This window comes from Lagopus muta, chromosome 16, assembly GCF_023343835.1.
Source record: "Lagopus muta isolate bLagMut1 chromosome 16, bLagMut1 primary, whole genome shotgun sequence".
In the NCBI taxonomy this organism is placed as follows: Eukaryota; Metazoa; Chordata; class Aves; order Galliformes; family Phasianidae; genus Lagopus; species Lagopus muta.
The window spans coordinates 8,104,055-8,131,247 of NC_064448.1; the positions used below are offsets into that span (position 1 = coordinate 8,104,055).

General features: G+C 37.0%; 2 protein-coding genes across 31 annotated transcripts in view; one reads left to right on the plus strand and one right to left on the minus strand.

Moving 5' to 3' along the window:
* The window catches only part of SULF2 (sulfatase 2), a 137,338-nt gene extending 133,981 nt beyond the window's left edge, over positions 1-3,357 (plus strand). For all 11 annotated transcript variants that reach the window (XM_048963267.1, XM_048963261.1, XM_048963259.1 and 8 more), the window contains one exon: positions 642-3,357. In XM_048963267.1, the coding sequence (XP_048819224.1) occupies positions 642-672 (31 nt within the window). In that variant the 3' untranslated portion in view covers positions 673-3,357. The remainder of the gene's footprint in view (positions 1-641) is intronic.
* Positions 3,358-3,877: 520 nt separating this feature from the next.
* NCOA3 (nuclear receptor coactivator 3) overlaps positions 3,878-27,193 on the minus strand; it is a 78,700-nt gene continuing 55,384 nt past the window's right edge. For 16 of the 20 annotated variants that reach the window (XM_048963223.1, XM_048963221.1, XM_048963220.1 and 13 more), the window contains 21 exons: positions 24,820-24,927; positions 22,618-22,790; positions 21,232-21,332; positions 20,472-20,646; positions 19,721-19,909; positions 19,366-19,467; positions 18,421-18,561; positions 17,942-18,089; positions 16,680-17,065; positions 15,556-16,436; positions 14,605-14,740; positions 13,353-13,544; positions 12,547-12,786; positions 11,677-11,803; positions 11,005-11,176; positions 9,921-10,217; positions 8,903-9,007; positions 8,237-8,459; positions 7,859-8,033; positions 7,183-7,324; positions 3,878-6,245 (listed from right to left, as the gene is read on the minus strand). In XM_048963223.1, the coding sequence (XP_048819180.1) occupies positions 6,234-6,245; positions 7,183-7,324; positions 7,859-8,033; positions 8,237-8,459; positions 8,903-9,007; positions 9,921-10,217; positions 11,005-11,176; positions 11,677-11,803; positions 12,547-12,786; positions 13,353-13,544; positions 14,605-14,740; positions 15,556-16,436; positions 16,680-17,065; positions 17,942-18,089; positions 18,421-18,561; positions 19,366-19,467; positions 19,721-19,909; positions 20,472-20,646; positions 21,232-21,332; positions 22,618-22,790; positions 24,820-24,917 (4,215 nt within the window). In that variant the 5' untranslated portion in view covers positions 24,918-24,927 and the 3' untranslated portion in view covers positions 3,878-6,233. Of the gene's footprint in view, positions 6,246-7,182; positions 7,325-7,858; positions 8,034-8,236; positions 8,460-8,902; positions 9,008-9,920; positions 10,218-11,004; positions 11,177-11,676; positions 11,804-12,546; positions 12,787-13,352; positions 13,545-14,604; positions 14,741-15,555; positions 16,437-16,679; positions 17,066-17,941; positions 18,090-18,420; positions 18,562-19,365; positions 19,468-19,720; positions 19,910-20,471; positions 20,647-21,231; positions 21,333-22,617; positions 22,791-24,819; positions 24,928-25,010; positions 25,118-27,193 lie in introns of all 20 variants that reach the window. The other 4 variants (XM_048963218.1, XM_048963234.1, XM_048963235.1 and 1 more) reach the window with 4 other exon arrangements.

Below are 27,193 nucleotides of genomic sequence, written 5' to 3' on the forward strand. Positions count from 1 at the left end.
TTTACTTCTTTTTGCCTGCAGCACCTTCTTAACACCACCTATTCTCAGGGAATGCTAAGTTGCAAGCCCTCTAAATTATGCAATAAGTATTATGCTGACTGCAGCTGTACAAAACCTGTTAGTGCATGTTTTATGGAATCTAGGAACATTAAGGGTAAGGCAATTTCAAATTTGAGCAGAGGTGGACTCTCACTTGTAATTCTTCTACAAGAATTAACAGATCATTATGTTGGTTTTGTCTAACCTTAAACATGCAGCAGCTTCCTCGTGTTGTGTCACGCTGTCCAGAAATAAGAGGACTGATCCAACCACAGCCTCTCAGAAGTTGTGAGCAAAGCAAGCAAATTAGAGCAGACAGCAATCCTACTCGTACAAAAAAATCTGGAAATTTGGGGCTATTCTGACATTGACATTATATTAAAATCCAGGATTGCTTGTTGCCTGTTTTTTTTTGAAACCTGAAGGTTAGTTCAGTACAGTACTGTTAGTTCTCAACTTGTCACACCTCAAAGATAAGAGAGAAATTTAAAGAAAAAAAAAAGTTTAAAGGTTTCTGCCCTGTGTGGAACCATTGAAAACATATTGCAAGTACTTCTTCTCTGAAACATTATACACTAAATCATGTTTGTTTTATTTTAAAGAGGACAACTGTGGGAAGGATGGGAGGGCTAACTGCTTCAACTGCTGGACCTCAGCAAGGATATGAACTGGCCAGAACTTGAATTCGTGTACAGACTAAGCAAAAATGTGTATGATTTCAGAAGAATTTTAATGTTAGCCTGGAGGACTGGATGAACTTGGAGGCCAAAACAGTGTTTGCACTGGTGAGCGAATTAAATAGATGAAGTGAAATTACAGGAACCTGCTGCCAGGAATACAGGTCTCTTTCAGATCCACTCTTGTACCTGCTTTTTGCTTTGGATTATACCTCACCTGCTGCACAAGGCTTTTTACTTCAAGAAGACACCACTAACTCTGTTCCAGGAATTGACAGAAGAGGAAATACAGCTGCATCCCAAAGAGGATTGCCATCCCAGTGGGCAAAGTGTCCTCAAAGACAGTGGTAGTAAACTGTGTTTCAGTGCAACTATGGCTTTGGATGTAAGGAGACAAATTTCAATGCCAAGTATGTCATGGACACTTCTGCTTCCAACAGGGGTAAAGTTAACAGTGGAAAAAAAACCTCGTAAGAGATTCAGGAATTCAAGTGAGCACCACTGAGTATTCCCAATACCGTGATCTCTCAAATTTCCTCCTCTGAGGATATGTTTTAGTTCCATGTCTACTTGTCCATCCTATTGACACCTCTAGGAAAATTAGAGAAAATCTTGACTAACAGGATGTCATATTTTTGGAGGGGTTATGTAAATATCCATCAGCATACTGTTTAAAAATAATTTCCTTCAGGTTGTGAAGAATTTTGTTAATAAAAGTGTGGAATGCCCACATACCATTTCTCAAAACGTTACTTAATGTTGCATAGCACATTTCAGCATTCATCCGGTTTTAGAAGTACAGAAGTTTCAGTAAATGTACATCCTACATTTTAATGAAATCAAATTTGTATCAAGTTATTTTGTGGGTAGTACTATATTGTGTGTTCAAGACCAAAACAATTTGTTTGAGAAAGGACCATTTGCTTAGTAGTGCAATTTTTAGACTTATTTTTTAAAAAAGGCTTCTCTGAGAAGTTCAGAATCACGACCAATAACTGATGACCTAGTTATAGTTCAGTCTACAGTAGATGTTCTCAATGAAAGTTATTGCTTAAAAGCTTATAAAAGAAAAAAATCCAACATTTTACTAAGGAAGCACAGTGTACAGAGTCTATTTGAGTATCTTAGTAATGATGTTATTAAATACACGGTAGTACAGGCAGCACTAGCAGTGCTACTTCTATCATTTTTCCCACATTAGTCTGCTAACTAACTGCTCTAGAGGCACATGCAATGGCAAGCTCATGGTAACAACCAACTGTGGCCTTGACTCTTAACAAAGAGAGGTATATTTCTGCAAAACACAACTTGCACTTCTGGCAACAGTGTGAAGATACATCAAAGAAATGACTTTTGATACTCTGCATAGTAGGTCATTCAAGAGGAATTCCCTTATTTCACAGGGGATGCAGATCTGGCACCACACCCCTGTTCTTGAAAATATGCTTGAACCAACATGGGCCTATGTAGTAAAACTTGCTTGTATGTACTATACAGTAAAAATAGGTTTGATCTTGTATGTGCATCACACATGAATGAGTCAAATACATTTCCAAATTTTTCTTGCAAAATATGCCTGTCTTAATCTGGCATAATTGTGTCTGTAACATGCTAGAGATTTTATGGATGATAAGGAAAAAAAGAAAAGTCTGGTATGTGATGAGAGCCTGGATCAATACAAGCAAGTAAAAAATAATGACTTTAAACTTACCAATAGAAAAACATTTTTGCTGCTTTCAAGGGAAAAGCATTAGCTGGCTCCCCTTACCTGTCTGTATGCATAAAGAATACTAAAAGTTAGATGAAAAAAATTTCCCCTTACCTTTCTTTGCATTCAGCCTGTAATATTTGACAAGAGGATGAGACTGTCAGAATCCTGCACGGCCAGAATTACTGCTCGGGGTGCACAGCAGTCAGAAGCTTGAAGTCACCGTGTCCCTTTATGCACATGCTAAAATTGAGCAGTGGAACATCTGCTGTAAGAAGTACCTGTTGTTTCTGAAAGGTAGGTTGTTGAAAGGCTCAGGAAAGCTACTGCTTCTCCTCTCAGCTCTGCTGGTGCTGTTTAAGTTGAAAAGGACAAATTCTAGTCGGTTTCATGCAGCTTTGCTAAACTGGCCTCACAGGCAGAGGGGCTGTCATTACTCCCTCGGCTTTTACAGATAGCTGGGGAAAAAAAATACGTATATATTTGCTAGTCCATAGCTTTCTTCAGTAACAGCTGCAGCTATTTCTCAATAGTAGCAGATTTTCTATGACCTTACCAGGATACAACTGTCAGCCTCAAAGTACTAGAAAGCTAATACACTTTGTCACCAACTTCTGATTTTAAATAGAAACCTTTATTTACATTATTATTAACATCCAAACACAAAAATCAGAAGAGCAGTAATACCTTACAACCAACTCTTTTATAACTCAGTCCCCAAGGTTTTCTGTTCTGCAACATAGATACAGATATTTCAAGCAATACTTAACGTAAACTAAACTTAAATGCAATTCTCAATACTGTATGCCTTCTCCTGAGAATTTTAAAAATATTGCTCTCAACATAACATGGTTTTATACTTGCTGTATCATTCAATCACCTGGTAGTCTGCACATAAGTTCAAAAATAAAATCTGTGCTAATTGGTACAACATTCAAATAGTTCTGTTTTATAACTGAAAAGTGGTCCTGATTTCCTAAATTTAAAAGCAGAATTTTAAACCTAGATTGGATGAAGGTACTACATATGAATTTTATAACACGTAGTTTCTGCAATCAGAAGAACAAGAAAAACAAGCAGCAAAACTGTGCTCAGTGTGCAGCAGTGATCAGAGGTGGCTGTACCAGCTAACTGCCCTCGTACAGGTGAGCAATGTTACATGGTTGTTTTTGTTACATAAAACAAACTAGAAAAATCTGCTGCCGCAGAACCAAATCAGAACTGGTGGAGACATAAATGCTGACTTGTTTCAAGGTAAGTTTCATTTGCTGCAGCTGCTAAGCTTTTTGAAGTAGATGTAGGATTTAGGATCAGTGTTGCCAAGAAAGATGTTATCAATTCATTATAAAAAATGCTTCCTCCCTCCCCCCCCAATCAAGTTTAAACTAAAAATCTTTGGATTCAGCAAACAAGTAGGTACTGTATGAGAAAGCTCCAACATTCAACATACAGATGAGAAATGATGATCCTTTATAACACTGGCCAAGTTCCAGTTACACACAGATGTATAAACAGAATCGCTCATAAAAAAACAAAACAGGGCACAATGTATAAAGTAGGACACAGTCTAAGAGCTCACCTAATGAAAGCAACCAGGGTTTGTAGTTTCCATCAATATAATGAATAACTACAAAATACAAGGACTGTTCCACTCCCATTTGATACAAAAAGCAAATGCCTGTTGCCTTTGGACTTCAGCAGGCAGCACTCACTCAACAAATAGATACGTCCTAAGAAATAAGATGATAAAAGTTCCTCAGCCTTTTAAGAGTTCTGCATTTAAAAAAACCACACATGAATTGGACTGAAGGTTTCAAATAAATACTTCCCCCAGAACTATAGATTCAGGTCTAATTGCAAAGACAGGGTTGCATAAAAATAGATGGAATCTACATTTTCTTTGGAACACAACTGGCTGTATGCTAAGGAGGAACATTCTGAAGTTTTTTTCTAGGTAAGTTATATCTATTAAAATGGAAGATCACTGCCTATTCTTAAAAATAAAACCACCTCACACTTACAGTACCAAGAAGCAATTGAAAATGTGTTGTTGTTTTTTTTTTCCTTGGGAAGTTAATTTTCCATTCTACAATGAACAACAGTGCAAAAGCACCATGTATCTTAAACATTTCTGGGTCGTCCCTTATGGAAATGTACAGGTTTGATTCACTGTAACTGCCTGAGACCAGAGAAACTGCAACAGGATCTTCATCTCAAGGAACCAAAACAGGAGGGGAAAAAAACAACTGTCAGCAAATAATACAAACAAATTTGTAACCAAACTTAAATACTAATACAAGAGAAGCCTGCTCAGAAAAATACATTCATCACTATTAGAACAATCCAATGAGGTGCAGACATTTGGTTAAAGTGTGGCTTAATATCCTGAAAGATTTATGGATGTCCCATAACAAATATTTTGCAACAGGGAGGCTTCTTTTGAAGAACGTGTAGAGCTCATTAAAATTGCCCAAAAAGACACAATCTGCAGCCATCAGCTGGAAAGGCAAGGTAACACAGCAAGACGTGACCGCCATGACATCTCAGAGCGCAGAGCCTTTTTGTCCAACTGCCAAATGTAAAAATAGACGTAACAAAGTGCTCACAGGTGGAGAAAGCATTGAACAACTGGTCTTTTATAAAAAGCTACATGTTAAGGATGTAAAAATAAATGAAGTGTTGAAGACCAAAAATGGGAAAGGTGTGGGCCAAGGTCACCCAGCTTCGAAGTCATTAATTAAAAAAAAGTATTCTATTTGGACCTCAACTACACTGAGTTTACAGAAATCAATTTAGTTAAATATTTAGCTTCACAAACTCTGCAAAAATGAGTTAGTGACCTACAAAAGTCATATATATAATACATTATCTTAAAGAACATATTTACAAAATTTATTCACAAAGAGAAAGACTGCAAAATTCTGATTCAGACTGCAGTGCCTTGCCTTGAGTTTTCTGGAGTTGTTTTCAAAATGATGAAAGATTATTGCTCTGATTTCCACACACAGAAAACACACGATGCAGTCTTTTCAAATAATTTTTAAGAGATTGTGTTTGAGAAGGAACATGAGTACACCCTACCTTCATATTAAGTCCTTATTAAAGATATTGCATTAATCCATTATATAGTCTTCTATAAAGTGCACTCAGCTGCACATCAATATGTAAATATTAGTCACAATTGCATTTAAATAATTTAAATTTATCATCCTCTCGTTTTACCCCTTGGCATCAATGGACAGGATTTTGGAGTAATATGTGCCAATTCATTTTGCACTGATAACTTTGCCTGGGAAATCCTGACTCTTGGGGGGTAGGGGATTAAAAGCAGCATTTATATTAAGGAATTCATATAAAAGAGTCAAGGCTAGGAACTACATTCTCTGTCAGATATTCTTATGAGAGAAATCAGAAAATTCTTATCACTGTGATTTCTCCAGGCACTTTTGTCTGCCTGTAGATGAAGGGCTTTGGATAGCTACAGTAAATAGACAAGGTATTTCAGGGCTGGCTCTACCCATCATACTTACTTAAACACCATTGCCAAATTCACATTTCTAGAGGCAGAGCGCCAAAAATATTTATGACCTTTTTTGTACAACACAATATACAGTAATACAGACTGCTTCTACTAAAAAAGTCTGTTTCTTCCTCAGTGAAATAACTTAGGACATCGTGGTGATTAGCAGGAAAAATCACTTCCGTAAGGCCAGGCCCGTTGCCATGAAGAATGCGGAACTCTCCTCTGTAACACCAGTGCATCTCTGTAATGCTCCGCGCATTCTTGGCTGGAGATCCAGGTGCAGGTGTCAGCAGTATTTCTGTTGAAGAAAGGAAAAGAGCTTCATCAGAGAAAATTAAAACAACCTTTGCTGGAAAAGCTGGCTAATGTGTTGCATTTTGAAAAGTACTGATAGTCAATTTTTAAGCAGAACAGTGTTATAGTTTTCCATTTTTTAAATAAATGTGTAGAAAAGAAATGCTGTCCCAGAACTCCCTACACACATTCTTTGCTTATCTTCACTGATACGACTGCTGTGATGTGGCTGTGGAAAATCCGACACTGCTCAGTCCTTTTCCCCTCTTTATAAGGGTAAGGCCTCTCATCCCTTATTTGTCTTGCAGAAGTCCTCAGGTTACTTCAGCCACTTCCCCAGGTACCTCATCACAAAATTTCACGAGGTCCTGGTGTAGCTTATCTTAATATTATATTGCCCATTCCTTGGCATTTTGTGGAAAAATTACAGCAAAAGTTTTTTTTGTACTTCACCCTTCTTTGCAATATTTCTCACTTTTCCGTTAAATATGTGGCCTAAATTTTCCAGTGTCTTGCTATGCACACATAAAGTATTCTCAGGTAGTGTAAGAGTGAGCATCATTACAAGCAGCTTCTAGAAAATACTGTACTACCAGGGAGGGTTCTTAGTCCAACTCATCTTCCTCAATTTGCCTTTCACAATCCCTGTGTTCTGCTTTCTGGGTTTCTCCAGGCTCCCTTTGTTGCAGTCCTTTGTGCAGTTTAAACTTTGATCCTATTTGTGATACTTCAAAGATAACAACTTAGCACTGCTGCTTAGGTTTATCATGGATTTGATTACAATATCACAAGAAATAACATATTCCTTGGGGCACACAACTTGCAAGTCCACAGACATAAAGGCAAACAGAACAGAATTGTGCCAGAGGAATGACTTCAGTGTATCATTCTCAATTGGAAAAGAGTCAGCAGTTCATCACTCCTCCTTATGTACGACTTACCTGGTCTGGACCCATAGGCATCCCTGACATAGGCACAGTGCTGATGTTCATCTGCCCAATGTGGCCACTGCTGCCATTCATGTGCATCATACTGTACGTTGCAGGATTACCTTGATGGCTGAACTGCTGCTGTGGGAAAGAACTGAAACACAAAACGTCAACATTACATTTCAAGAAGTTTATTCATCGTTATATTACAGTCCCTGCTCCAGCTGCCCACACGTGAAAGAAGTGCTACCAACAGAAGCCTAAAACTATTGCTGTATTTACTTCTTTCTGCTTAGTCTATTTAACACAGAAATAAAAGTTCCCCTCCAAAGAGAAATTCCAAATTTTTAAATACATGCAGAAGTATGTGCACACATTTCCTCTTGTACCTTAAGGCTGTACCGTACACTCTTAACACTATTCTGTACCACCACATTTTCCACAAGTTATTTTTCCAGTATACAATGAATGAACGTTGTTTCCAGCTGCTGCAGAGATCCAATACAAACAAATGGAGCTGGATACATTTAATCTGTTGATTTCAAAAACCAGAGCAGGATCAAGGACAATACAGATGTTAGAAATACCATTGTATTTCCCTCTTCTAGATCCTCTTCCTAAAACAATTTAACAATGTTTCTCTGGGCAAAATGAAAGACAGTTTTTGAGCAACAGCTGCACATTTCACCTGCTCCTGGCCATGCTCCCCGACGGCCAGCCCTTCATCTCAGGAGACTGGTACATGGGTGCTGTCTGAGGATGCTGCATCATAGGATTCTGGGAAGGTCCAATTCTTGATGCTATCATTGGATTGGGAGGGCTTGATACTCTACCATACGCAGGGTCAGGCTGCTGGCTTATTCCTAATAAGACAAAGAAAAATTCCCTTCAATTACTTAGCACTCTCAGTGTATTTTCTTACAGGAGGGGAAAAAAAAATAACCTATTTTGTAGAGTATTTTCAATTTTTCAGAATGATCAGAATTTAGCCAATTTGTATTAATAATAGAAGGGAAGAGAACACCAGACAGACATAAAAAAAAAAATCTGTTATTAGTACTTGTACCATAATTAGGTGGATAGGAGAATTGCTGTGGAGGAACTTGAGCCATTGGAGGGCCAGTCAGACCACTATCTATGCTTCCTGAGGCAGTCACATTCGGTGGTGGACTGAAGGCCTGAGGTTGTTGCTGCTGCATCATCATTGCCATCCTCTGTTGTCTAAAATGATGACTTATTAGCTCCCTGTTACGCTGAGCCACCATTTGAGCATTAAGAAAACCTTGCTGCTAATGCCCAAAGAAAAGAAAAATCATATTAGAAATTTTTTTTTCAAAACAAGTTGTCAGTCAACCACTATGCTCACACTGAGACATAGTGTAACTGTTACCAACACGGAAAGTTAATAGATCCACTGCTAGTAAAAAATTATCACAATATAAGACTAAGGCATTAAGTTGTTGTAAGTACTTAACAGGTGATACAGTAGTCTGCTGTTTCCTACATGGAAAAGACTAGCACACTGCATTGACAGCATGGAGCAATGAACAAACCCCTCAAGTCTCATGAATAAGAAAACAAGAGAACTCATCTTTTTTCATCATTATAGATGGGAAGGAAAAAAAGAAAAAATAATGCTGTCATACCAAGAAAAGTAAGACCCATGCTCTGTGAAAGATGTGTCTGTACAAAAATGACTGTTGCAGAAATGGTCGGTGTAACACTTACTTACCTGTGATCCCACCTGTGGCTGCATCACTGGTCTCATCACTGAGCTATTGCTACTGCCCGCATTTTCCATTTTCATTTCAAGCGCTTGACGGGTTTGATTCATAAACTTAGAAAAAGATATTTTAGCAGTGTTAGTTTGAAAGCACCAGTACCTGCTCAAAGTACTGGCAACCACTTTACCCACCTCTTGATTAAAGAACAGTGGTTAATTTTTCTTTGTTGCATACACATGAAGCACCGAGCTATTTATTATTAAGCTCAAAACAGACATACAAAAAAACCCCATTCAAACAGTACAGCTCTTAGGGGCTTTATTTTTCTCTTCAAATTAGCACTTTTTAAGAACAAATATAAAGCACACCATCTCTTTGTTCCCAATCACACTATGGGTAGAAGGTTAGTATTTTAAGCACAGCTGCTGGTATGTTTCTGTCTCCTTCCATCTCCCTCACAATACTGCAAATGCATGCAGCTTGAAGTAGTGTAATGGAACAGTCAAGACAGAACACACTATTTCCCAAGGATTTAACCTTGCCATTCAGTGTCACACAGCACTCTCTGTTCCCTGAGTTTTATTTATAAATTTTCCATTATCTAAACCTTCACCACATCCAAGTGCATTTCCCAATGGCCACAGCACTTCTTTCCATTCAGCAGCATATTCCATACTAAAATCATATTCAGGGAGTTTCAGAAGAAAAATTAAATTTTAGCATGGACATTGAGATCATCCAGATCTATGCACTACAAGATTACTGCTTTAATTAGCAAAAACTTGCTTTGCTGCCAGAACCAATTCAATCTGTAGTGAGGTGGATAAAAGATAAATACTTGTCATAATAAAGGTTCTTTCACATCTACAGGTATTGGGCAGAAAATGTGAAAAGCACTATTAAAATAAAAGTTCCATTCTTAGAATCACCTGCTGTTGTGCCAATTTCTATATTCCTGAAGCAATACAGGTTAGTGCACACCTCGTTCTGAAAGAAGACAGAAAAGTAGAAGCAGGAAAAGATTACCTGCTGCCCCTGAAGCCTCTGCTGGAGCTGCATGCGGAGCTGCTTTGGTGTATTGGTCCGAGGTCTCATTGCATTTGCTCTAGGATGCATACTTTGAAGTGGAAAATTGTTTTGTTGGCTCATCTGATTCATCACGGAATTAAAGGATGGCTGCTGTCCCTGGATGCTATTAAAGCCTCCTGGCAAGGCTGTGCCCTGCCCTTGGTAGGGCTGACCATACAAAGAAGGCTTTTGGTCAATCATCACTGCGGATTCCTGACCTTGAAATGAATCTTGCTTGGGTTCCAAAGTTTGCCCCTTTAAGAGATATAAAACGTATATTGCTATTGAAAACACTGTCAAAGTATGAATTGCTAAAGAAACAACTTAACTAATGCATCATACAAAACCCAGTCCTTTCTTGAGTAGAAAACAGCATAAGCAGATTACTATCACATTTGTCTCTGGGCAAGTGAAAAGCACAAGTGACTATTAATAATTTACTTGAAAATCATTTCTGCTGATCAGTGCTTGCATAAGCAGATCAGTATCATTATAAAAGCCTTCTGCTCTTTTAAACTGCAGTTTAAATCATGATTTTGTGTTTTCCAGTGAATTCCAAAGTACTGAACAGAATTTCTTTTTTCCTATTTGCTAGTCATGCAAATTCAAGCTGAAATTGAAAGTGATAAAAATATCCTATTCGTTAACTGCCAGTGAAACATTTCAGTCCCAGCTCAGTTATATTAAGGAAACCTAACTCATTCTCTGCTTACAGATTGCAACGGTTTACACTACCTGAAAACATTTTAAAAAACTATATACCAAGGCAAATGATAATGAACATAGATGAGAGGATACCATTTCATTTACTCATTTAACTCAAAAGACGTTTAATCAGTACTTGAGTTCTCCAGTGAGAAACATTACTCAGAAGAAACATTTCCAAAGATTCAGAGAAATGGACACAAGAAAGTGAAGCCACACATGTAAATGAGGAGGCTCTCTTCACTTTTTTTTTTTTTTTTTTTTTCCCCCCACCAAGAACCAAAATATCACAGGCTTTTGGAAAAGAGAAAAGTGACCAGGATCTCTTCCTTCTTACTTGGTTTACAAGATCAGGAATTCCTAGAGCTCTGTCAATTTCTTCCAGGCTTGTGACATCCGTATTGCTCAGCAACGTGTGCAGCTGATCCAAAAGAGCCCTTTCATCATTCTGGCCTTCCACACTGGGTGTTGCACTTAAGAGGTCATCCAAAGAGTTTCTCACTAATTGTCTATAAATATTTAAAAAAATGCAACCATGATGGACTGCAAAGGCACCTGCTTAGCTTTCATACAGTACATTATTTACGTACATATTGGCAATAAGTACTATAATCACCCAGAAGACTGAAGAACTTAAGGCCCAAATTTAGGTCCTGAAATGCCCAGGCAACTGTCAGCTAGCCTTGAATAGACATAAATTTTGTTTTCTCCTCGCATCTAAATATTAGCTTCTGCAGGTGCAAGGAAGACAATTTCAGATTTTCCCAACTCTTTTCTCCCTGCCTCTCAACTCAAGGATTGACCGATTTTGTTAGGACTGCCTTTAGTGCAGCTGGTTTAAACAATAACCATCCATTTGGTGATAGAGAAGAAGCAAAGCTGGAGACACATTTTGACTTTCTTTATCCCCTCCATATATACTGCATTGATTTTTTTCCAGGTCTTAAGTGCTCTTGATAAACAGTGAACAGTCACAGTCAAACTTTTTAAAAACTTTCATTAATTCTACCTGTTTTGTAAACCCCGTGATGCTTGCTCCATGGACAGCATGTTGTCAGGCCACGATCCTGGCTGGCTGACTGGCCCTGGCTGTCCGTAAGGATTCCCCCCCATACCAATGTTAATCTCATTTGACCCTGTAATGTAAAACAGTTGTTTTTAAGGCAGTTGTTTTTAAAGCAAAAGGTGTCACCTTGCTCTCCAGTGTTCACACAAAGCACTGTGGATGATCACACAAATAATGAAGCAGCTTCAAGAGCCTTCCAGTAGCATATTTCAAAGTGCATACACATATATAAATTGACACTTAAGATGACTTCACAAATATGAGAGACCAAAGATTTAAATATGAGTACTTAAATGAGCACCTGAATTTCCAAAGTAGTTTCACATGAAATTTGGACAATCCATGTGAGATGAGTTTTGAAAATCTCAAGAAAAAGCTTTACAAAAAACAATCCTGATCGCTAACAAGTTCATTGCAAAAAAAACATTTCTGTTAAAGATTATTAAACTAATTAGGTAGTGCAATTAATTAATTTGATCAGAATACTAATATCTTCATCTAAATCATAAAAGGCATCTAGTTCTGGGACTTTATGAGAGAAGTACTACAATAAAGAAATAAAAAAAAATAAATAATTATCCAAAAAAGATCTGTAAAGTCAGCTTGAATAATCTCTATATGAAATTGAACACCAGAAATAACACCAATATCATAAAATGCCCCAGTTAGGGGAGACCCATAATTTTAACCTCAATAAGTACAGTCTTCAGATGAGAGCTACAACTGTACCAAAGCAAAAAGATTTTGATGATGAATGCCTTGCTAAAGAAACTGAGGCAGTGGAAAGTACCCAAGAAAAAGTCAAGAACTTACTCATATGCATCATTTGCTGTTGTAGCATTGGTCTTGTCCCAGGGATGCTGTTAGAACGGATGGGCAGCCCAGGCATAGAGCCACCTGCTGTGGGTCTGGGAAGGGATGCACTGAACTCAGCTCCTTGTCTCAACATGGAAGCAGAACTTGCAGGTTCCAATCTGTTAACCTTCGAGTTTGGCAAACCCCAGTCTCCTGATTGATGTTGATTCATAGATACACTCCTGTTAGGAGTACTTGCTATAATGAAAAGTGAAAAAAATAATGTTTTTTCATTGAGAATGTACAATGTGCTTTTGTTTTATAATTAACTGGATTTTATGTCTTTTTATGTTTGCTCCTTTTTTTTTTTGTTTGTTTGTTTTTTTGTTTTACCAGCAAGGACACCTTTCAATGACAGTGCAATTCACCTAACATCTACAAAAGCAATTAAAGCTTACCGTGCCATGTTTAAAATAATCAAACATTTATATTGATCTAAATATATTTAAAAATGTTAATGACTGACTGGCATTATGACTTATCCTTGCTTTTATATATCAGAAGTATACATTAAATTAAAAACTCATAATAGCCCAAAATCATTTAACTATTAAGTAACAGTAAAGTACTGGTAATGATATACAGATAATAAACAGCTGCATTATTACAATTTTAACTAGGGATAATATTGAAAAGTATTTATATGCTGATTAAGAAATATTCTTTAATGTTTCTTCTTCCAGAACTCATACTATAATCTTGTAATGTTCTTAACTTTAAAGCTTTTTCTTTTACAATACAAATTACTTGTACAGTCAACAAACCAATATTTGCTCCAAAGCTTTCCTGGTTTTCAGTCATCCTTGGACTTCCACCCATCAAGTTTTGCTTTTGTAACATGGAGAATGCATTGACATTCCTCACTGAAGCACCTGAGCCCACAGGGCTGTCTAAAGACATGGCTCTGTTGAAAGGCGGACGGGCTGTCTGCACAGACTGAGGACTCCTCATACCTGCTAAAGAATTATATATTTTGAACAGAAAGAACTATTAGCAACTTACATAAATTGTATCTACTTACAGGTATGTATTTTTGACCATAAACAAGCCAAGAATAGCTGTTCTGCTTATATTCTCATTGCCCATATCACTCTTTGAATACATACTTAAGATATTGTACAGGCAAAGCCAAATGCAACTCCTTTTGGCCCTTGACATTAAAAAGTTCATTTTAATTTACATTCCACAATGAATCATGTTTCCATCATTCTGAGATACACTAATATTACAGACACATTCATACACATGAGTAGACTCGGCCAGCCTTTGGATAAGTGACATGGAGACAGAAACAAGGCAAACAGCTCCTTGTTTGAGTCAGATGCAATCCGGAAGCAGTATGGCTTTGAGCTCTTCACACTGTGGACGTATTAGTGAGATCACTGTGCTCCACAGCCAACAATGTCAGTGGCCCTAGATGTACTTACACTTGATTTCACATTTTTCATTATTTCATGATCCACCTCCTTCAGTTACCTCAAGCAAACTACGACCCCATATAATCAAGAGATGACCAATGTTATAAGAGGAACTGACAACTGTAGTGATACTGGTCTCTCAGCAAGGTTAATCCACTCTATTACTCAGCTTCCTATTACAATGGATCATTCCTTTCAATGTCACAGATTACTGATTAAGATTTGCAGGTCACAAGATGTTTTCATATCGAGTGAATGAGAAATCAAAGGCTTGCCATCAATCCCATATTATTTCCCTACATCTGCAGGGAACACAAACTCTATTTCAATTTACAACTGACAAAACATTTTTCCTGATGTCTTGCCTCTGAGAAATCCATTACACAACCTGAAAAAAAACCACAACATCAGGAACTGAAGTTACCTACAACATACACAGTGAATAAAGTTAAGTGCTGCTACTTTGCGTTCTGTTTGTCCATGACGATACAGCAGAACAGAATGTATTCTCTAAGGAACTGAAGATGCCTTATGTTTACATCAGGTAAGAAGAAAGCCCCAATTTTAAAACAAAGTGATTTTAAATGAAATTTCTTACTCAGTGGAGCATTTCCTTGAAATAATGCTTGCTTTGTTCCAAAGTTACTTCCACTTGTAGACATAGCATTATTATAAAAGTCTGAACTAGTCAGATCCCCTAAAATTGCATCCAAATTATCCAAGTCTCCACTCATCTGAAAAAGAAGCAGTAAAATAACAAAGGTTATTTATTATTGTACAGATATCCTTCAGCTTTTATTTAGTTCCTCACTCATCTTAAATGACTGTACAATCTTTTAATTCACTGGCATTACCTTAAGATTCCTCCCAAAGATCTTCTAATATCAATTAGCTTATTTTTTGGATTTTGCTCATTTATTTTTGACAACGAGAAGCAATTGGAAGCACAGATAAATAAGAACATTTTTGAATATAAAAATTGCAGTAAATATATTGAAACAAATACGTAGATATTTTTTAACATACTTATTTGAGACATTTCCTCTCATTTAAGGAAAAAAGTACTGGAACAAGTGAATGAACTGCAACCAACCTATTTCTATTTTAAGCATTACAAGCCTTTGTGCATTGCTTGCATTTTCAAACTGAAATTACGTAATGTCTGCTGGTTCTACCTTTTGCTATTGCATTGCCAGCTAATTGTGGAGGCAGTTAACAGCTCCATTTCCTAATAAGCCATAAAGATAAGCACATGCAATGAGGATCTGCTAAAGATTTCATTTTACATAAGGATTTGTAAATGCATACTACCTTAATCATACCATAACTTAAAGTTTACATTACTCCAGGACCACAGTACAGTACATCTGGCTATATATATATCCCATAGTTCTATCTGTGCTTTCTCAGTTACAATAAAACCTGAGCATGTCCTTTCCCACCATTTGCAAACACCTCTAATGGAAACGTTTACACATGCATACGTTGTCCTTTTACCACTCACTGCAATGTGAAAATACTGCCTTGTTCACATTACAATACACAGTACCTCTTCTGTTGGTTCTGATTTTATTTTCATCTCCTTTTCTTGACTGGAAGTAGGAATAGCAGAACTACTGCACTGTCCCATTTTATTATCCACATTTTCCACTTTTGGCTTTAACTCCTTGGAAAGCGGATCCTTAACGTCATCTTTATCTAACAGGTATCTTAGTAAAGCATTGTTTTCTTTCTTCTTTGGGCTCAGTTGTTCCTGTTTGACTGTACCTTCTCCACACGGGACTGTATTACTAGTGTCATGATATGTGTCTTTACCAGTAGCTTCAGCTGTTATTTTGGCAACCTCTGCAGGGGAATTACCATTTTGCAACAATTTATGTAAAATCCTATGCTTCTCTTGCAGGAGTGACCCATGCACATTTGAGGAGGAAGACACCCCTCCAGATGTTGATGAGGAAACTCCTGAAGGACTGGTAACATTGGTAGAAGATTCCTTACAGTTAGAGTCCAAAGGTGAATTTGATGCTGCAGAATGTCCTCTTTCATCTGAAGAGCATGTGAGTAGCTGAAGCAGCTTTTTATGCCCTTTGCTTTCAGATTGTCCTCTCTGACTTTCAGACGCATCCAGACTTCCCTCTTTACTATCTTTTTCACTAAGGACATCCCTGCTGTTTGATTGGCAGATGGAACTTTCCACTTGATTTTGTTCACAATACAAGCCTGAAGGGCTTTTGGAGTCCTGGTTATTTGCTTTATTTTGCTGAGCTATGCTCACATTTGGAGAACTATCCAATTTTGGACCTGGTGAAGAAAGCGTTGATAGAAGGGAAGTTCCAACCCCCTCACTAATGGCTTGAAGAGCACTAAGAGAACTGCTAGAGAAAGTGCTGTTGCTGGTGTTGCTGGCGGATCCCATTGGAGAGTGCATACCTGTATCACAAGATAGAGATCAAACTTATTAGATTACAGCACTTTTTCTATCTACCTTTACTTCAGTATTACGTGTGACTGCCACACTGGGTTAAGTTCTTAAAAATAAATTTTTACCACAAAATTAGGTATACTAAATCTAAGTAATGTGTCACAGAATTGTTAAAAAGGATGACAAATGGAATGCACGTAAAAGTGAGAAAAGAAAACTTTAAAAAATTATTTGTAGTAAAAATAAAGTACCTGTAACTGGAGAAAATTGGTGTGAATTCATTTTTGGACTCCCTCGATTCCTAGTAGATATCATTAGATTCTGTTGGTTGGAAGTTAAACCAGGACTACCATGTGGTGGGCTACTTATATTCAACCCATAACTGTTGCTCTGATAAGCAGAGGATTGCATTCCTGGTGCAGAGTTCACTGGTCCCATATTACCAGGGCCTCCATATCGAGAGCTACTCAGCTGACCCACTGTACTGGGATCTCCCATGCCGTAGTTCCTGTTCTGCATTGGCACGCCTTGACCAGGTGACATGTTCATAAGACCAACAGAATTTGTATTTCCAGCCACTGTTGTTCTGATGTTTTGCCCAACTGCATTAGGATTTGGTCGATATCCATTTTGCTCTCTGTAAATTCAAAAACATCCCCAGAGGCCCCAAGAAAATGAAGTCAAATCTTATTCAGAATCAAGTGCTTCAAAGAAAGAATAACAGGATAATTTTTTTTCCTATAAGACCAATGAGAATTCAAGCATCTCCACAAAAACACAACTAAACTATGTCACTCATTCGTTCATTACACCTTCATATGGATTTAGTTACGAGCATATGCAGTATCATCACTGCAGTGCAAAAGCATTGTTTCTTCATCAGCCATTAGTTAGATTTATCAGTTAAAACACCTTTTTTTACTCAGCCTTTCTGAGTCAATGCACAACACTATTCTGTGCACGCTAATGATACCCTGAAGAGTCTCAACTACTCATTTTTCAGCATCCAAAGGTATTTTACTGCCAGAAGCAGAGAAACTCCCCCCATTTCAGTTATTCTTGCAATCAACAAGAAAAGGTCACAGGAAGCGCTATTTAAGGCACATATGAATCATCAGTAATGCATCTGATGGGGTGGGCTGTGTTTTCAACTGGTGTGCAATTAAAAACAGAAAGATAAAGCATGTAACTAAGCATTTCTATTTCCCCTTAATCATTATATATGTTAACTCCCAAAAATAATGAACTCAGCCACAAGCTTCACAGAGAAACAGGGGAAAAAACCTCTCTTTTGACTGGGACTGTCATTCTGTCACACAGGTAAGTTCAGAGGCTGTTGAACAAAATCTTAGATTGACACATTTATTTGCAACTCTTGCTTCCCAAACATTCTTGTTCAGTTTGAGTTGTAATTAAAATATTTTGGCTCAGTCTTTTTCCAGGTACCTTCAACATCAGATGTACTTTTAAAAGCTATGACATTTAGATGACAAACAGACACCAATGATTTCACCTTTGAAGAAAGTGGGTAGAGACAAATCCATGGCGGTCATTAGTTACTGGATTTCTAAACACTTTACTCTTTGTTTGTGCTGTCACTATAGTTCCATCCGCTAAGGAAAAGCGATACAATGGCGTTTCAGCATGACCTTGTGTATAAGCTGTGAAGGGAATACAGAGAATCATTCATATTTAAAAGCACAAAAATTGCTAATATGCACTACATAGATTTTCAATAAAGTACCAGGAAAACTATCAACACAGGCACATTAGAAAACCAGAAACAGAGTAACTTCTGTCAGAATTCCTGTTTCTCAGGAAGTCATCCTTCTTCAGGCTGCACATAGGTGTTCACAACAAAAAGGGTAACTAAAAATATGGAAAAAAATGAAGATAGGCAGAATTTTAGACTTTTTGTTTTTCAGAAAAAAAAAACAAAAACAAAACCAGCCACTGAGAGAAGCAGTAAGGACAAACACTGCAGATTTTCACCTTCATGATAGTGGCGTTTGTTGGACCATGACTGTCCATCATTATGGCATAAGAACCTCTGAATACACCGGCGAATTGTATCCTCAAAGCCAGGTCTCATGGAAGATCGTAATGAGTTTGTGTCGATGTTGACAAGTTTGCCTGTTGCAGGAAAGAAAATATGCAAGATGAAATCTTTACGACTACACCAATCATTTTGTATAAAGGCTCCAATGTCACCATTTGAATTTCTCAGCCTAACACCAAACTTTGAGTATAAAAAAGTTACACTTATGAATAATCTGCCATACGAGAGTATACTGTTGCTTGTTAAAACATCAGCATTCAAGGGGATTTAGATAACGATAAGAGAGGAAGTTCAAACATCTTCTGGTTAATGTCAGAGCTTCTAGAAAACATACAGCAACTTTGTCTCTGGTTACAGGCAGCCAAGGGATGCCCAGACTGTAAAATTCTCAAAAATACTAACCAGCTACATGCACAAACAAACACCTTAAAAGTAAATCTAAAATCTGAAAAATCCCCATACAGATGATCCAAGTACATCAATTTAAACACCATAAACATTAGCTCACCAACTGCAGAAACATACAGACACTCTAAACAACACTCATTACTTTCAATTATGATCTTAAATATTTCTTATGTGTGAATAAAAGCATAACAAAAACACTTCAAAATGCTGCCAAGTAAAGAAACAAGTAATGTTTTATACCAACTTGCCAAACAAAGCCATACTAGCATATAGAAAGAAAACGTGTCCCACTTCTGTCATTGCACTCCACTGCCAACAACGGTATATTGCACAAAACAGCTAGGAATCTTGTTATGAATTCTGCTAATTACTACAGATAAACAAGTAGTTCACATACTTCATTTATACAAACCAAGAGCACGTGGACAAAAAAGTTACCTTAATACCTTCATCTTGAACACATTTCTCACCTGAAAGATCATGTCTGGTAATGAAGCTCTCTGGATTTGTTGAAAACACTCTTTCTGCAGTTGCGATGCGACGTGCCACACAAATCATACAGGACTGTAAATCTGTATTCAAAAAGAATTTTTTTTTTCCCACTTCTCTCCTGTTTTATTCTGTAATATAACCTTATGAAATAGCTGAAGAAGCTTGCACTGTTTAATAGAGGTACATAAACAATGAGAATTTAGCTTCTTGCATTGTTTCTAATTCATTCAAAGAAGGGACTGCATAAACTACATATTTCATCATAGCACCAAATAACAAAAAGCTCTACTCAGAGTTTTCATTTCTGCACAGCAATTGCACAAAATTTCCTACCTTCCCCCTCTTCCATTATAGCTCTTGGCTGAGATAAAGCAAAGCACTGCATTGTTTCATATCTCTGGCGTGTATCCTGGTGGCTGCCTACATCTTCCAAAAGATCATGGGGAGTTTTCACCATCATCCGACAATTAAACGTATGACTCTTCTGTCTAGGTGTGTCATTGGTCCAAGCAACTCCATTAACTTGGAAGAACACAGTAAGAATTCATAATGATTTTCAGACAAAATTCATAACCAATTTGTCTTAACTTAGGTAACTTGCTGCTAGATTAGAGATGTTAAAGAATTGTAAGATGCTTTCTGAGTATACAATCAGTTCTGTAAGTTGGGAATAGTAGGAGTGCACATCAAGTTAAATTCATTTCCTAACATGATGATTGCAGTATTACTTAAAGGAGGGCTGAAAAGTCATTTCTTAAGAAGCCATATTTAAAAAACAAGCAGTTCCATCAGCTAGTCACATAGTTTTACAGAACATGTTCCTTTAGAACCCTTGTTTGAAGGTACATGTAAACAAACTGCAAAGGCTAAAGTACAGTGTTAATTTCCAGCACATTTATTTCTAGTGGTGTGCTTTAGTGAGAACATACTACACTTCTCAAGATTAATATACTTCTGAAGTCAAATTTCCTTTGTAAAAGTAATTTCTTTTGTAAGGTCATCCATCACAAATTGGTTTGGTGTCCTTCCTCTTCTGACTGTTTGCAAACAGCTTGATAACAGGCAGTATGTCAACTTTCATTACCTGAAGATTTAGGTAAGTTTTTAAGGAAGTCCTTCCGGTCCTCTTCATGCAAGATAGCATAGACACTTGTATTAACCAAATCTTCCTGTTTATATTGCAAATACTGTGTGACATTTTCTGACACAAATACTATGTTCCCATCTCGATTGACAACGAACAGGAAACCGTCCAATGCCTAAATAGCAACATAGCATATGAGACTGCATAATTCTGAATATAATTTAGTTTAAAAACTTTGTGGGTGCTAAATGCCAAGTCATAATACATGCATTTATTTTCAAAAGTAGAAATGAGTTTTCACACTTTTCTGCACAGAAAATGGAATGTGTTAAGGAATGATTTCAATATCCCAAATCTGCTCATTTGTTATTCAACTGAGATTTGTCACAGTGATAACCAGCCTTCTTATTTTATTCCTTCTTTATCTGGAAACAGGATAATGAATTGATAACACTGTTTGTATAGCTGGCAAATTGAAATAAGAAGAAATGTAGTAGAACAAGTGGTGAAAATACTGTATTTTCTTAAATGAAAGAAAATTCCAGCTTTATTTTTTAAAAGTTTCAGAAATTAAGAAAACAAAATGGATTTTAATTCTGATCCTTTCAAATTGTTATACAAAACTATGTCTGAAAGGGTCAGAGATAAAATGTTCTTTTATACTATTTCACTATAAGATTGCAGGCTCTATTGTAGTAGTTTCAGCTGCTCTAAGTATTTATTTTCCCTTGGGATTTACTAAGTTCTAATTTGCACTTGCCTGTAGTAAAAGAGGTCCCAAGGAGTCCTTATCAATAACTCCTTGACCTGTGGAAGACACATCAGCTTTCTGAACATCATCATCATTGGAAACCGCTTTTCCTGAAACCCAGAAGATGTATTTCAGTAAAGCAACATTTCATACAAAGCCTACATTTTAGTATTAGAAGGTAGATTCTGGGAACTATGTGAATTAAGGGCAAAAAGAGAGGCAGTAATGAGAGAGAAGATCTCATATTAGTAGCTCCTTATGACCAGATTAAAGGACATGACTACATAATACCAAACTTTTGTGATCATCTGACTGATGGATGAGTTTTTCAATGGCCATTAAACTCACTTTTAGCACATCTCTTCTTGCTGGTTTTAATTTGATTATCTCATCATCACCGGTCACAGTCAACAGATGCCATCACCACTGTTCTACAAACTGCCTTTGGCTCATATTAATGTGTATATGTGCATATATATACATATATGTGTGTGTGTGTGTGTGCATACGTATGCTTGTATATACATACATACAAACATATATATATATAAGCAAAGTTACATTTTAAGAAGCAAAACATCCTAAATAAATAGCATTACTGCAGGAAAAGGTGCAACAATCATCCACATCAGGCAGTAGAATTACAGAAAAGAAACAGTAAACTTTGTTCTGTGGATTGTGTACTAAAATATAATAATTATTACACTAATTATTACATTAGGTTACATTAGAAATACCTTAAAAACAGAAGACATCATTTCAGAATTGTCTTAACTTGTCTCTAAAACTGGCAAATAATCACTTGATATCAAACAGTATCTTACTGCCCAAAGGAAATATGTACACGTGACAACTTAGTCATTTGAAATACAGATACAGAAATATATGTAGTCATTTGAAATATATACATATTCTATCAGTATGCATTTTATTTTTTTCTGTATACTTTTCGTATCATACCACTTAGGTTTACCCTCACCAACAGAGATCAATGAAACTTGATGTATTGGAATTTGTTTATTTAATTGTCCCTTAACGTGAGAGGCAACTGTATTTGGTATTCTGTACCATGAGATGGCACAATACCATCAATACTTAGTTTCACTGTGGGCCAGCACAGGCTTAACTAGTATTTTCAGGGAACTTGTAAGAAAGGCCACACACAATTTTAAAGCACTGATTTCCAATAAGGAAAAGTAATGGCAAACAGTGGCTTACTTTTAAACAGCACGTTCTTGAAAGCACGTTAAAGGTTTGGTTCAAATAAAAATCTGAAGTATTTTTCAGTTATGTGCTATTATTAAAACAATACTGGATTTCCCGTGTTACTACTGCTTTGAAAAAGGAATCACAAGAAAATGAATGTATTTGTTTTGGTTTAACAGGAAATTATACCTTGCTCCTTTATCTGTCGAATCTGTCTCACAGTTTCTTTTAAAATAGCACATTTGTCTGGTTTGACATTGAAATTGTCAATGTCACTCAGATTAGCAGATATCAGTTCAGCCAGTTCTTCAATGTATTTGCTTTCCTGCTCACGTCGACGCTTTTCACCACTGCAGGTCAGACTGCAAACCAAAAACATTATACATATACTTATATTCCATCATATACAAAAGCTGTGTTCACACCATGAACTTCAAAATATCTCTCCTAACACCTATCTATTAAACCTAGCTGGTAGCCGTTCTAGCAAGAGGAAATCTGAAGGGCACTTTGTGTACGTTTTACACTGTTATTTGTTTTTTTGTAGTCCAGTGTTTCCTTATGTTGTGATTTTGTTTTCTAAGAATCTTAAGTACCAGTTTATCTAAAGAGGATATGAGAAGGACATTCAGCTAAAAAAATCCTCCTGTTGAGTACTCCTTTTCACATAACTGTAGAAAGCAATGCAGTCTCTTGTCAGCCTCCTTTTCTGCAGACTAAACAGTCCCAGCTCCCTCAGTAGCTCCTCACAATTCCTGTTAAACCAAGACTGAGCCCCAGGGAATACTGCCAGTGACTGGCTGCCAACTGGACTGAATTCCATTCACCAGGCCTCTTTGAGCCTGGCCAGCCAGTTCTTCAACCAGCAAACTATGCACCTCTCCCCAAACCACAAGCAGCCAGCTTCTCCAGAATACTGCAGGAAACAATGTCAAACACTTTACCAAAACCCGAACATCAACAGACCTTCCCCCATCTACAAAGTGGATCATCTTATCATAGAAGGAGATCAGGTTGGTCATGGACGACCTGCCTTTCATAAACCCATGCAGGCTGGATCTGATCACTCAACTGTACATGCCATGTAACGACATTGAAGATTATTTGCTCCATAGCCTTCTCTGCTGCTAAGGTCAGAATGACAGGCCTGTAATTCCCTGGATACTCCTTCCTGCCCTTAGTCACATTTGCTCACCTTCAGTCAGCTGGGAAGTGGCTGACTGAAAATGGCTTGATGAACACTTCCAACACGTGCTTCCTTCAGCACATGTGGATGAACTCCATCCAGCCCCACAGACTTACAAATGTTCAAATGATATAAGGGAGAGGCTACTTAAATTTCCCCATTGGATTATAGGATCTTCATCTTCTGGTCTTACTAACAAGGACTGAGACAAAAAATGGCATTAAGTACCTCAGTCTTACCCTCATCTTTCATCACTATATTTCCTATCACATTCACTAAAGGATGGAGATTCTCCTTAATCCCCCTTTTGCTGCTGATGTACTGATAAAAGCAGTTTTGTTTTCCTTTACTGCACTAGTCAAACAAAGTTCCAGTTAGGCTTCAGCCCTTCCAACTGTCTCTCTGCACAACTTGACAACAGCAATGAATTGTCTGCTACTTCTGTTGGAGCTCATAAACTCTCCTTTTCTTCTTGAGTTCCTGAAGAAGCTCTGGGTTAGCCAATTTCTTACATGATGGAGGAAACTGGCAAGGGACAGCAGCTAAGTATATAAAAGGGAGAAATACTGGTACATGTCTGGTATTTTGATGAAATTGGGGACTGTTTTAAAAGGTTTTACTGTACGGGAACAAGAATACAGAAGGCTAACAGAACTGTTATGTGTAACAGAAAGAAAAGAAGTGAGAGGGAGATTGAAAACTGAGTCCCTCAGATAAGTGAATTTCTGACATATTTCAAAGAGGAGAAAGAAGGCAGCATGGAATACCAAAACTCAAGATAAGACTGCAGAGAACAAGTCTGGAGAAATGCAAGTAAAAAAGCAGTGAACTTATTGCAATATTCTGTGGTGACTATAACTTCCAAAATGAGACATGCCAAGTCAGTTATCAGATGTAAGACACTGACTTTGTAATTTATGTGAAGCAACACGCTTTTCTTCCTTAGTCTTGTAATCACAGCTTCAAACAGTGAGTTCTTACACATTCACTCCATTAAGATTTATTTAAGTCTATTTAACTGTTCATAAGCTTTGGCAGATCTGCAAATTACAGTATACTTGGCATTTCACAACCAAATTCAGCTTAAAGAATTTTTCAATTAAACAAAATGATTAGTTAGAACTCACACTAAATTGCTATGAAAACTAGAAAAATAGTTTTAAAAATCCATAATTCAAAAAGCAGAGAAGACTGAATAAACCTACCTTGCACCTGGAGTATCACAGGGCAACGGCTTGCGTTTCCTTGACTCACTGGTCAAGCTATCCAAGGAGTTTTCTCCTAATCCACTCATCCTGACCATACATCAGCAACTAAAAGTAATAAAATAAGAATTCATTTAATTTACTATTTCTCCAGGGTAAAAGCTCCTAAGTACAGTTAAAGCAGCAGTTACCTCGTTTGAGGTTGAGGGAAAACATCCTGTTACACCACTAGGTGACAGTATATCGCCAGATAACGGCAGGAATAACATTTTCTTCAACCAAGCAGCTGGATGAGGAGCTATTCATTTGAACAGTTTCAAAAACACGTTATATAAACAAACTATGATCATGCAAAAAGCAGTTAATTATCTGAAGCTGACGTCTGACAAGAACTTATGACTCACAAGGTCTTATGCCTACAGACATCATGCTGAGGCTGGGTGACAAACATCCCCCCCACACTGGGGCTTCCCCCCCCACCCCACAGCTGCATTCCCAGTCCCAGAATAACGCTGCAGTGCTGAGAGCTATTGCGGAAAGAGAGCTCAAAATGATAAGGCTTGAGGATGGCTCAGGAAGGGTATGGACACAGGAAATGTCAGAAGCCAAGTGTAAGGAAGAAAGATATGTTAAGTAGTTGAAAAATACATTGAAATAAATAAAACATTTTAAGTAGTTGAAAAATTCAGCTTGGCTGCTTCAACTTTCAGCATTTTTGTGGAATGCAATTTGGCTTGCATTAAATGATTTAGAATGGGAATGCCACTTCTTGTGTAATATTTGCCTGTATTGACAGGTTCTGAACTCACAATAGAACTGAATAGAACACAAAGTTATTACATTTTGTCTGTGGAACATGATAGACATCACAGCAGTTCCACTCAAGAAAAGCTTTTGGTGCATACATACCAAAGAGTGCAGGAAGAAGGAAAATGTATTGATGCAGCTTCTTTTCCTTCTATTGCACTCAAGTAGGCTATGGAAGCTTTCTCCATCTTGAAAATGCACATACACATTTTCCTTCCCCTCTCCCTAAAAATCATTTTCTCTCTATAAGCACCTTTACAAATTAAAAAAGCACATAATGTCTAGAACAACTACAACTGCTTAGCTAAGGAAATTCTAGAAGCTTATTTGCACTACATATAGATTTACAATATAAGTTGTTAACAGGCAAACCAATTCTCCTGCTGCAGGAAACCTTAGCAAAAGAAGCCATTACTGAGTAAGTTAATAATGAAATAAATCATCAGTTAAAAGGCATCAGATGTAATGTTCATCTGTTGAATATGAACCTGTAATTTCTAATGCACCAAAGGGTTTTTCCCAAAAGATATCCAGCCTTTAGGGTGATTATTTGTGGGTGGGTGAGTGGGGGGTAGGTGTTACTCAAGTTTAGAAGAAAGCTCTGAAATGCAGCATTTAGAAGTTAATGTTTTGATGCTGTTTTATCACTAAAAGCATTTTTTTAACAATGAACAAAGCATTATTTCTGGCCTGTACACCTGTAATATTAGCTAGATAGCTGGTGATAGAAAGACTCCCTTACTAGTTATGTTGCACAGTCTCTTTGACCTAAGGAAAGTATTTTCTTTAAAAAAAGGTACATAGTGAAATCTTTCTCACTTGCTTAATGAAAATACATGTATAAGCTAGCTTAATCTGAGTCAGTTATTACATAAAACTAGGAAAATGTAAGATGTACAAGTTTGGATAAGTATTAATTACCCAAAACATAGATACTATAATCTTTTGTCATACAGTATTACTCAGAATATCTGAAAGTTAGATATGACTTAATGACTGTCATGAAAAATCTGACAACCATTCTGCTATTCTTCTACCAAGTTGCAGGTAAAACTCAAAGTGTGGATGGTGAACCTAATGCATAAAAAGATAATTATCAGTGGGACTGAATTACGAATCTGAGCTCCAAGTATCAGTATGGTGTTACGTATCACTACGTGGTGTTATGTGCTTTTTGGTGAAACCCGTATGTAGGTTTGTGCTTAAGTTGCAATAAGCCAGAACAGATGATTATATGTGAGGAAAGAACACTGAATATCAGTTCAGTGACAACCAACTAGATTTTTCTAAAATGTTTCTGTCCCTAGTTTATATAATTTATAAACAGAATTACTCAGGAATGCCTAATTTTAAAGCCAGGTATTTAATGACCAATAATTCATATATGTATGTATGTATGTGTATACATATAGCAGATATATATATCTGCTATTCCAAGTTAACAGAAACAGCATCTATTTATAATTTCTACAAACACCCATTACTACACTGGAATACTTTACTTATTTCCATGAAACATTTTGTAAAATAAAGATTACACTCTATTTAGCTCTTCAAAACAGTTGGT